The following is a 13,137-nucleotide window of genomic DNA, read 5'->3' as shown; positions in this document are numbered from 1 at the left end:
CATACGAAAACGCGATTTTAACTTCATTGTTATTTGTAGGTATCTAAGCTGTTAATTTCATTTTGAGCTTTAGTATTTGATAAATTTTATAAATAATGAATATTGATAAATATTATTCAATTTATATGGTTTTAACAAACTGTGAAATTGTATGCAAATAAATAAACCTTTCTCTCAGTATATTGGAACAGGAGATGATAATATTGATAATCTATCAAGGTCTTCCTGCGGTAAGTTACAATCATCTGTAATTCTTGTCCTGAAAAATATCTAAAGGGTATCTGCATATAACCAAAACCGAGCATGACGAAAACAGAAGAATATATTATTCGAATAGATTATGAAAAACAGGGACCTAGATGAGAACCCATGTTTTTCTTCGATACATTACAAAATCTTTTGTCATGGTCTGTATATGTGCTGAAACCAAGTTCTAGGAAAAATAATTCTCGAAAATTATCAGACACCAATCCAGTTTTACAAATGGTGAACTTCTTCAATTTTCCAAATGAATCTTTATATTTGCCGAGATTTTCTGGTAGATCTTTTATTGATGGAAAATAATAAAGAGAATGACTGCGATTTATATTGTTTATTAAAATATAATATACATATTTGCATAATATTTACAATTTATAATAGGCATCAAGGAAAAGAAACAAAATAAAATATTATATAATTGATCCGAACTATACGAATAATCGATCAAATTTTTCCACTATCACTTATATTCGTCTATAAAATAAAAGATAAGGTACCCTATGACCTTGTGGTTTTAGAACACTATGTTCTGGTACAGCCTTGACCTTCTCATCATCGAACCTCAGCCAGGTGTTATAACCATCGTGAAAAGCATCTGTTAGGTAATGTCCATCACTGACTTCTTCACCTTCATGATAAACTATAGCAAATAATTTATATTTTTCCTTTCCTGAAGAACGGTTGGTTCCCTCCGAAAGAATTTTTGGATCAATTTGGAGATTCATCGGGTAACTAACTTTTTTTGTTATCTTCGAACAGTCGCCATTCCAGTCAAATTGAAAGTACTTCAAATGTAGCACTAGAACTACAGGCAGCTGTTCAATTAATATCTGTTGCCAGGCCTCGATGTTTTGCTTGGATTTTGAAGAAATAAAACCCTCGATTTTCTTGACGTCTGTGAGATGTTTGAGGGCTTCAAAGATTGTAGTGGCCCTTTCAATATCCAATTGAAGGGTGAAGAACGGTTGGGTATTCGACGTAGATTCCTCACCTTTTTTATGGATATTTGATAGAAGTTTTCCACCAAAAATATTCTCTATAGGAGTTTGTTTGTTTGTTTCTTCGTCTTCCCTCTCAAACATGTTCATCATCTAGAAAAATAAACAAGAAATCACTTTATGATCGACTTTAGATGAATATTCAAAGTATCTTCGTCAATTATAGATACAAAATGTCCTGGAAAGGGAAAAGTTTCCACGATGGAAATAATCAATCAAAGATTGTATATAGACCTAACTAGGTGCGTTAATATTAATCATTGCGTCAAAAAAATTTAAGTATCTTTCAATACTTTTACCGGAAATGCCCAAAGTGTTTGGCGTCGACAGTACTAAACTACAAAACTCACACTACTAAACAAAACAAAACAATTAAAATTGTTGAATGAAGCTCTCAGTATAGGTAAAACATAAAATAATGAGTTTTAATATCACAAGAGTATAGACAATAGGTATTCGATTATACAACGACGCAGGATAGTTCTCGAAAAATCACCATTCAGTTGATGCCTTCTTAATAATAATAATAATAATAATAAACTCCTTTATTTCAGATTTTACATATAATTTCTTATATATAAGAAAATGAAATGACGTCAAATTAGTGACCAAGAAACTAAATAATATTATCCGAAAGAAAATAATCCGATAAATTATATGGTTCCAATTGAACCAGCAACCTCTTAATGGATTTCTTAAATTTACCCACATTATAACATCCCTTGAGACTATTTGGTAATCTATTAAACATTTTCACACATGCATAATATGGACCCTTTTCTATCATAGTTAATCTATGAAAAAAGGAAAAATGAGATCCAAACTTCTTGTGTTATAATTATGATCACCACATGCGATGAACATATTCCTATTCTTAAAGACAAACATCAAACTCTCATATATGTACAAACCGAATACAGTCAATATTCCCATGCTCCTAAATTTGCCTCTACACGATTCTCTATAATTCATTTTTAAAATGTTCCTAATGATCCTCTTCTGGACTACAAATATTGACGTAATTTTGCAGTTCCCTCCCCAAAAAATAATTCCGTATCTCAAAATTGACTCGACATTAGCAAAATAAATAATCTTTAATGTATTTTCATTTATGTAGTGGGCTAAAGTCTTAATTCCGAATCCCACACTGGATAACTTCAAACAAGTCTTCTCTATGTGTTCTTCCCAATTAAGAAACTCATCAACATGTACACCCAGGAATTTTGTGTCCGATACAATTTTAACTTCCTGATTTACTAGGTTAATATAAGCTGGAACAGAATATTGTGACTGCCTCGTCCGAAACAACATTAGACTTGTTTTGGATTCATTTATCATCAATCCATTCATAGAAAACCAATCGTTCAATATGCAAAACTTATCTTTATTTTTCTCTATAATTTGTTCCATATTATTTCCTCCAATTAAAACGTTAGTATCATCTACAAAGTTTGTAATTGAGCTATCATGAACTGTCAAAGGAAGATCATTTATGTAAATAATAAACAAAACTGGACCGGCAATACTGCCTTGTCCAACACCAAAATCTATAGAACAAATGTCTGATTTTACCCTATCCTTTCCATTGCTGACAACAACTTGTTGATTTCTATTTGATAAAAATGATCTTACCCAATCATTAGCTTTACCTCGTATGCCATATTTCTCCAGTTTTTTCAACAGAATTTCGTGATTAACACAGTCAAAAGCTTTACTTAGATCAATGAAAAGTCCCAAGACTAAATCTTTGTTTTCTAAATGATTCAATATTGCATTAACAAACTGATAAATAGCTGTGTTAGTTGATCTACCCTTTAAATATCCATGTTGAAACTGAGCAAATAATTTATTTTCATTCATGAAACAGAGCAACCTTGAAGTCAACACTAATTCAAAAATTTTGGAGAAAGCTGGTAATAAGCTAATCGGTCTAAAGTTGTTCAAATCATTTGGGTCTCCTTTCTTGAATATAGGTTTTATCAAAGCAAATTTTAGCTGGTCAGGAAATATTGAGTATTTCATAGAGTTATTTATGATGTAGCAGAGTACGTCCGATAGTGTCCCGATCGAGGCCTTCACAATATTTACAGGTATTTCATCATAACCACTACAATATTTACTTTTTAAATGCAGAGATAATTCTACCAGTTCAACTGCGCTAACAGGCCTAAGGAACATAGACCTATCCTGTTCTGGAATTTGACATTTGAAAGTTTTACCACATTGAACATTAGTTAAATTCTTTATAACTTCTACAAGGAAGGAATTGAATTCATTAGCAAATTTTGGTGGATCCTCACATATTAAATTCTCTTGATATTTATTTTTACCCGTTATTTCCCTACAAATGGCCCACATTGACTTCATCTTACAATCCGATTTTTGTATCCTATACTCATATTGCCTACTTTTCTCTTTTTGCAACAAACTATCATATTCTTTTTTCAACTGACTGTATTGGGACTTATAAACTGAGTTAAAACTAGATAAAACTAACATAATGTCCAATCTTTCTTTGATTTTATCTATTTCAACATTTTTTGTTACTTTAGGCTTTTTATTTCTGTGAACCACCGTTATTGGAAAAGATTCATTAAAAAGATTTATAAACTGATTAATGAAAACCTCCCACTGAACATTAACATTAGATTTTACAACCTTAACACGTTGACTGTCCCATGAATCACATATGATACATAAAAATTTTCGCCAGGAGTCCATGAGTCGTATGTAAGATGTCTAAAACACTGGTGTGTGCACTTGTCACTTTTTGCAGGCATCAACATTTCAGAAAATCGGGGATATGGGATCAGTTTCGTGGCGGCGCCACCATGTCATTTGCTTCCTTCTATCCTTGTTCTATCAAAGGAAGTCCAAGATACTCTCTCGTTTTATTTTGTTTTTCGTTGATATCGAATATCGATCAACGAGTGCAAAATAAAAACTGGCCCATTTTGTCAGCTGTTAAGGAATATTTGTGATTTACAGTTCAATTTTCTTTGTAAAAACAAATTTGTCAACATTTCAACACTACCGAATAAAGGTTCAAAGGAGTATTTACTGTTCTTCTTCAAGATAATTTCCGTTTGACAAGTTGAATTCGTGAGGGGGGTAATTCAATATGATTTTAATAAAACACAATTGATTGGTCAAATATCCAATATATTCAGTTGATAGAAAGGTAATTTTCACTATATCTATTCAGGAAGAATATTTGAAGAACAAACTCGAATAGATTTATGTATTTCTGATTTTCAATACATGCTCACAATTCACATTACGTATTTCCAATACAGATTCTTTGAAATATTGCTGAAGTTTCCATAAAACTTAGCTATATCGGTCCCGAATGTTCATTCATCTGATTTGGTTCTGCTTCAAATTCCAACAACACCGAATTATTAGCTGTAGTTCTTGATTGTCCATACAGAAACCTGAACTTACTGAACGACATGTTGAATAAATGAATGTTCTACACCCCTTTCTCGAAACTAATACATTTTCACACACCAATAATCGCTTATAAATACAACATATTCGTACGTCGTAGGAAATTATTTTCAAATATCAATTGACAATGCTCTGTCAAATTCTAAACAGCGCTACCTACAGTGGGAAAAACGAAACTGGTCCGATATCCCCACGAAATTAAAAACAATATCGAATCAGTGAATACACCAGAGTTTTAGACATCTTAGTCGTATGTGATTCATTGATTCATTTGACGTTCAAGATAAATATGGTTACTTTTCATGAACGCTGCAGTTTAATCGGTTCATATGGGCTTAACGTTTTGTAGAAATATGTATTGATAACCTCAATCATAATTAATCATACGCGATTCAAGAAACGTCAGCATCAAGCCTTCCATTGGACTTGAAGATTTTGAACAAGAACACTTTCTTAAATGGCTGCAGAATTAATTTTTCATAGAATATATATTTTATCACTCAAAAGTAACCCTTCTCTTTCGATAAATGTGTTGGACGTGGGGGGTGAAAAAAAAATTAGAATGGGGACAGTCAACGTGTTAAAGACATTTTCCCAATTTTGTTGTTCTAGCTTATGAATGAAACATTTCTTATTATCGATTGTAAAGAATCTTTTCCTCACAAGTTCATTTTTATCACTGTGTCCCACGTAGAAACAGACCTTTTGAGCTCTGTGGTCCGAAATATGATACTCTAGGACCTCAGATGATGAGATGCTGTTATGATTGGTGATTATATTATCTAAACAACTTTTTGAGTGGACAGTAATTCTCGTATATTCAGAAATTTGTGCTTTTAAGGAGAAATGATTCAGTAATGTAAATAACCTTGTTTTGAGACTGTTATCATCCTTCATCTCAATATTGATATCACCTGCCAAAAATAAGTCCCTATTGTGATTAACTTTTTCGGATAAGATAAATTCAAGTTTTTCAAAGAACAATTCGATATGTCCACTAGGTGGCCTGTAGATTGTGACAACAACAATCTTCGACTTTTGCACTACGCATTCCAATGCACAACATTCAAATTCACCTGCCACTGACAAAACACTAATGTGTTTGAGTTCTTTAGCCACAACACTTCCGCGAACATAAATTGCCGAACCCCCATATCCAGATTCTCGACAAAAGCTGGTTCCAAGTTTGAAGTTATGCAATCCCAGTTGTCTTAATTCATCTTCAGATTTCCAGTGTTCAGTTATGCATAATATAGCACATTCAGGATGGTCTGCTAGTAATTTCTCCACTTTATTGACACTATTTCCCATAGATTGGACATTTTGATGAATTACACTTATTGTATGTTTCGATATTCTTTGTTAATTGTGTTGCTGCCTGTTCTTCCGAAAAAATTGATTGTCGAAAGAAAACTCTCTCAAAATAATACCTTTTGGCCAAAATGAATCATTGAAAACTTTTTTGTATGTATCATCATCGGGAAGTCCAATACTGAATGCCGAATTTTCACCCACAGTATTGAGTTTTTTTACCATAATTTGTTCACTCTTTTCGACGTTTTTCAAAAACAATTTAATATCCTGCTCTGTAACATCTTTACCCGCTATTTTCCCAACATAAATCCAACTCCTTCTGATGGCGCCTTTTATTGGATTATCTTCATTTATATCCTTCGCCCATAACAAACTTTGTTTGTAATTCTTCCATTATTCGACTTTCTTCCTCTTCTGACAGTAGTCCATTTTTCTTCGTTATTAGGTTCCTTTTCTTTGGCGATAGCGTTCTCCGATAAATTATTCTCTAAATTCACATTGGCTTTGTTTATGTTGACACCGTCCATCTTAGATAATGTCCTTGCCGATGACATTTGCGACTGCGGGGTACACGTAGTCTGAGAGTTCCTCTTTAATACAGAAGAGAATGAAACTACACCGTCAGATGCAACGTCAATGTTCTGCTTCTTATCTTGATTTGTTGAATTCCCATGTTTCTTATCTTCTTGTTTACCACTTTTTATGCGATGTTCTAGATTGAGTACCTTTTCATTCAAGAGTTTATTATTCTCCATTAAAATCAAATTCTTGCTTCTTACTTCTTCCAGCAGTGACTTCAAATATGCAACTTCAATTTTAAGAATCTGATTTTCAGTTTTTGGCGTAACTTCTTCATCAGTTTCACTCTGTTCTGTTGCTTCATGTTGACAATTGGTATTTTTTCTACTTGCAGCTTTAATTAAGCATGAAGGGTGAAAAATTTCTTCACACTTCATACATTTCACAAACTTTGTAACTTTACTAATGCAATAATTGCATACTTTCTCTGAATTTTCACAAAACTTGTTTGAATTCGTAGAGCGATCGTCAGACACGTCTTCACACATCGACATCATGTTGATCAATCTTTACCATCTCGTGCTGTTTTTGAAAACATGGGATTGAAGGTACTCGATACGTCCCGTATTTTGACAGGAATTGTCAAACTGCTCCTCCCAGATATTGGTGGAAAGCGATAATTGAGAAAGGCTTTGCGTCATTCGATCAGCGAAAATATCACAGAATTGTATGAGGATAGTAACTATGTATGTATTCAAATATCTATGAAATCCTTGTGAAGTCGAGATTGGGACTAGTATAATGATTCAAATTGGGTTAAAACGAAAATGGCTGACGGCTTTAAATCGAATATTATTATATCAGAATTCTTGATGAGATTTTCACCAATACACCAATTCCTATGAAATGCGATGGCTCACAATAATTCTTCAAGGGATATTTGATCATAATTAATCAATGTAGTCTATGACCGCGACGAAGGGCTAGACAATTTCGTATCCGACACAGAAATGCAGTTTAAAACATATCAGACAAGTATAGTTTTGTATAGTGTAACGAAAATTGTACTCACACTTTTCATTTCATAGTTGAGCCCATTCAAAAGGAGACCCAGAAATTCTTCGGCATCTTCTTGCTGCCCTTCAATCAGGAATGTGTCACTTCTGCTACCATTCAGAATTTTGTAGAAAGATGAAACTTCGAGGGAATCTCCACAATAGGCATCGAAGTTTCTTCGTTTATTTTTATTTTTTTTCGATAAACGAGTTTCAGGTGAACCAGAAAACTCCTTAAATTGGCTGAAGAATTCGCACCTACAATAATTGAAAGAATTAAATTTGTGATTATCAGAACATTTATATCCAAGAGACGGAAATTCAAACAGAATGAAACTTACATGATTTCGATGCAAGGTGTTGAGGTGATGATTCCATTCGAAGTATAATTAAGTCCTTTCAGTAATTGGCATAATGGTGAACATGCTAGAAGGGCTTGTAATATGGAGTTTATATAACAGAATGTGCTCCTGTTGATCAAACCCCTAGGTTGTAGGCTCATATTACTTCTATCAATTTTGTAATCGTATAAGTATTCTGAAAGAAAAGAAATTTATTTAAAATATTTCCAATTTCCTACAAATAGAAAATAAAAACACAAAAATCTTTAATTCAACACCCAGTTAAATGTTGATGTGATATGAAAGAAAACTTGCTCGATTGACTGGAGCTCTTCGAAATGAGAAATATGCAAGCTTTTACTGCTCATAATGTAAAAAAATATTTATTGAAAAACCTTTTACTAGTTAGAATATATAAGTTATTTCAGCTGGATGAAGATTTTATTCACTTATTGATACTCACTTCCCAATCTATGAGTGCGCTGGTCTATTGATTTGGTAGAAACCGAAATCATGGATGATTTATCTCGCCTATTTTTGACTTCCGTCGACAATAACTGCGAATTCTGAAATAAAAACTACGTTATATATTGAGGTATTCTTTCCAAAGCCTTATTGGAGAAATTTCAAACTTCCAGGAGAAGACCAGATTGTACATTAACTTTCAAAAATGAAAATAATATTTCTGATACTTAATGAAATAAAACCTTAATTATCAGAAAGTAATTGATGGAAACTAAATATAACAAAATCAAAAGTTAAATACTCACGTCCATAACTTGAAAATTGTATAACCTATAACACCAAAATATAGAACAACTTTTAGTTTGAGTATCGCCAGGAAATGAACACCTTAGAATAAGATACACAAAATTGAGAAATTTTCAGAGGCCTCTAACTTATATAGATGTGCCCCCTCCCTTCCCTATCTGGTTATCGTTTTTCTCAGAAAAGGCTAATGCTAATACCTGATGGGGGTAGTGAGGGTAGGAGGTATTGTTCTCTCTTGGGTGCGTTTTGAAAAATTTTAACGACTTTCTTGAATTCAGTTAAGGGTAATGTTATATTTCATTTCATTTTACATTCCATAAAAAATCCCTCTGATATCACCTATCCACCTAATTTTCGGGGATAACGCAGAATAATTAATTTTAGCATTAGTAAACAAATTGAAAATAATCTTCAAAAATGGTATCTAGAACTACGAATTTTTTGGAGACACTGATTTCTTCGCGAACCTTTGTCAGATCAAGATGTCAAATTCAATATAATGAACAAAATGAAATTTCGCACTCGTAGTAAGACCCGATGACCATTAATAAACGTTATCTTATATAATGAACAAAGTCATCATACATATATATTTTGTATAGAAGTATATGTAGAAAGTATTTTTTGAGAAATTTTGAGAGAATGTGTATTTAATATTATTATTATTAATATCTGAAGGGGTCTGTTTATCTATGATGAATGAACTCTAGAACTACTGAACTAATTACAATAATTTCTTTTCCATTCTGAATATACAGTGATTCAAAACTCGAGGTGAAAAATTGAGGAACGTATACAGGCTGCTGTTCTTGATAAAGAAGATAAAATAAAATTATTGGATATTGCTTTGTTTCCGAGATATAAGTGTTCAAAATTTCTGCATATCATCAATTTTAAACTTTAATAGCTGATAAAAATACAGAAAAAATTAAATCGAATGTTCAAAAATGCCACCATTAGCATCGATACATGCTTGGCAACGCAGAATAAAGGAATTGTACTCTAATTGCATGTTTTGCCTATTAGTGGATTCGACTGCATTGATAATTCGTTTCATTAATTGTTCCTTATCATTAATTTCCACTGTGTCAACTTGTTCTTTCAAATGTCCCCATGCAAAATAGTCCAAAGGATTCAAATGAGATGAATTAGATTAGATTTTTGTCGTCTATTAGGAAATCTCATGTTGTACTCCCGACAAGCTTTTAATGAGCTGCCATCACAAAAACCGTACACAAAAATAATATCTGCCTATTCTTCGTTAGAAAATTGCATGTTTAACAGAAGGACTAAACCATCAAAGCAATTTTTAAATTGGCGAAAAATAATTGTTCTGTCAGCAGGTGACATTGATCTAATTCATTTCTAGGCTTACTGTAATTTATGTGATTTAATTGGTTGCATACAGAAACATTATTAATATCCAAAAACTCAGAATCGAAACCTCATCGGCCAAAACTTTTTTTTTACATTTAATCAAGAATATCAGTCTCCATATGTCCCTTCATTTTTTGCCTCGAGTTTTGAATTACCCTGTATAAGTACATTGATTTGGGGTGACATAAGACATACTTTATTTGAGTAAAGATATGATTCCATTCTGGAATAATGAAACTTCTATAGGCAAGTCGGAAGAAAAACCCTTTCCCAAACTCAGCCTGACGCTGGACAGCACTATGCAAAATCATATTATATGAAAATGTTCAATACAACTTTTCAGATCTCGAAAAGGACTGGTTATACTATATATTTATTTATTGTGTATGTAGCCCGTTCTGGCCATTTTTATAGCCTCGAATTTGTTTCAAAATAATACTATATTATTTGGAATATTTTGACTGAAATATTACAAATTCACAACGTTACGTTCTTATTAGAAACATCATTAATCTGCAGATGGAGTGATAATCGATCTGGTCCTTATACCTTATGCAGATCTCGCATTGAATAATAATTAATAAATTGAAATTTGTGAAGTACCTATGTCTTCTCTCAGCAAGGAGATTACCTATCAGCATTGAGTATTGAATACTCAAAGGTTTTTGCATAAATCTCTTCTGAGAAAACTCCGGCAAATCTAGTAGATTCCAAATTATTAAATTCATCTGTTATATATACGATAATTATATGTAAGGGCAGACAATTATTGAGGCACCAACGGCTTATATAGGAGCAGAAAACATTACCGTTCATTCGCGATCGTTCTAGAAGGCAGCGGCCGCGGTCCTTCCAGAAGATAGCGGCCGCTAGGGCCGGCTGGTTATAGTATATATATCCGAAGTTTCATATTCGTAATCAGTCTGGGTTCATGTTCATGTTACTTGGAGTTCCCTGTTTATAGTTGGTAGTAAAACTACATTGATCCCAGAAAATTATCACATGTCTTATTTCCCCTACTTCAACCTTCAACAATCATTTTTTTTCAAACAAATGGAAATTCCAGGAATTCATTAAAAATATTTTTATATAGAAGTCCTTCATTAGGCCACAAAATATTTAAAAGCTATTCTAATATGATAAAATAAGTACTTTATCATAAAACCTTCAACAATTGGTTGGTATAGGGCCTTTCCTATATGATGTTACCTGACGGATAATTACACGCATTCTTCTTCTTCTTCCCCTTTCATTTAGGTCATAACCTGTTCTTCTTCAAGGTGTTTCTACTGAAGTGGAGACTCAGCTTACCCACCATCTTTTCCTCGATCTTCCTACCGCTCTCCTTCCAGAGGATCTTCGATCTTGCATTATCTTTTTAATTCATTCTTTTTTGTTCATTGTTCATCTACTGCTTTTGTTGAGATCATGACACTTTAAATATAATCCAACGTGTATACAGGGTGATTCAGAACTCGAGGCAAAAAATTGAGGAACAAGCTTCTATTCTTGATATAAAAAGTAAAATAAAATTTTTGGATATTGCCTTGTTTCCGAGGTATAAGTTTTCAAAATTTCTGCATGTCATCAATTTTAAACTCTAATAGCTGATAAAAATACAGACAAAATTCAATCAAATGGTCAAAAATGCCACCATTATCATCGATACATGCTTTTGGCAACGGAGAATGAGGGAATTGTACACTAATTGCATGTTTTGCCTATTCTAAGTGGATTCGACTGCATTAATAATTCGTTCCATTAATTGTTCTGTATCATTGATTTCCACTTCGTAAATATGTTGTTTCAAATGACCCCATGCAACATAATCCAAAGAATTCAAATCAGGTGATCTCGCCGCTGGCCATAGCACCTTTGATAAGCGTCAGAAAACACTCGGCGAGATGGTTGTTGTCTATTAGGAATCAGAGGCGTAGGAAGGGGGGTGCGGAGGGGGCGGACCGCCCCGGGTGCCAGCCCTGTGGGGGTGACAAAAATGAGGCTTACATTTGATTAGAGCGTATTTTCCTAGCAGAGAATAACAAAGTACATCTAAGTCGGATCGATTTTAGATATAGTTTACGTACGATCGCCTAAAATTGTGGGTGAAGTACAATTATCTATTAGGATAGGAAAATGGCTACTAAGCGAGGAGCGGAACAGTGAGCAAAGAGTACGATCGCGTCGAGAAGGAAACTTGAAGTCAGGGCTGAATAGAGTAGGAGCAGCGAATGTCCGGGTGGAGTGATTTATGACCCATTATGTTTCCACTGCGCCTGCCTCTTCCAGCAGTTTAATTTTGTCATTCATCCTCAGTGCGTCTGCGTCAGTACCTAAATTCGACTGCAATAATACGCAAGCGCAGTTTACTCGTTTATTGTTTGTGCTTCTTTGTAGTAATCTAGACTAGCTGTGTTATTGGTGCCGTGGTGTACGTATAATCGTACAGAAATACAATATTGAATCAGTGGTCCAGATTATTCTACCTCTTCGATCTGGCAGCTATTTAGGAATTTGGGTGAGTTTTGTTTTCCCATGCGTTTTGATAGTTCGAAATGTGATAGGATGAGGAGCAGAGGTAGGTAATCTACATATGCACACTTTCGCAAGTTAGTGAAGGTCGAGGTGTTGAGAAGTATCAGGAGGACTGACAAGGTGGAGTGCTCAGTATGAAGCTGTTAAGCCTGTATTCCAAAGTTCCAAGAAGATTGCCGATATAGCATTGAGGAACTTTGTGACCCATCAGAAACTATCCACACTTGAAGAGTAGCTCAAACTGCAGAATGTGATTTTTTATTCTTGTGCTATTTGAGTCTTTGGAATAGTGCACTAGAAGAAAAAAGGGTTTCAAGCTTCTCATTCTTATGAGAAACTTTTCGACACTTATTCCTACAGTGCCTCATCACAATGAGAAGTTTAATGGCCTTTTTGATTGAAAACAGGGAAATTTTTGTGGAAAAGGCAATGTAATTTGCGAAAGGTATTTGTGACGAGATGGAAATTCCTACCGCCAAAAGAAGAACCTTCAGAAGAAGGAAATCTATGCCCGGA

The 13,137-nt window shown here is 33.7% G+C and overlaps 1 protein-coding gene across 1 annotated transcript; it reads right to left on the bottom strand.

Moving 5' to 3' along the window:
• Positions 1 to 577: 577 nt before the first annotated feature.
• Positions 578 to 8,192, bottom strand: LOC123319380 (ubiquitin carboxyl-terminal hydrolase 10-like). Its single transcript, XM_044906300.1, has 3 exons — positions 7,939 to 8,192; positions 7,615 to 7,855; positions 578 to 1,352 (listed from the first exon to the last, which is right to left on the bottom strand). Exons 1-3 carry the CDS (start codon positions 8,097 to 8,099, stop codon positions 726 to 728), a joined length of 1,029 nt encoding a protein of 342 aa, XP_044762235.1. The 5' UTR covers positions 8,100 to 8,192; the 3' UTR covers positions 578 to 725.
• Positions 8,193 to 13,137: the final 4,945 nt, after the last annotated feature.

This window comes from Coccinella septempunctata, chromosome 8 (genome assembly GCF_907165205.1).
Source record: "Coccinella septempunctata chromosome 8, icCocSept1.1, whole genome shotgun sequence".
Taxonomy (NCBI): domain Eukaryota; kingdom Metazoa; phylum Arthropoda; class Insecta; order Coleoptera; family Coccinellidae; genus Coccinella; species Coccinella septempunctata.
The sequence above is the reverse complement of the archived record's forward strand: the minus strand, read 5'-3'. Positions and strand labels throughout refer to the sequence as shown.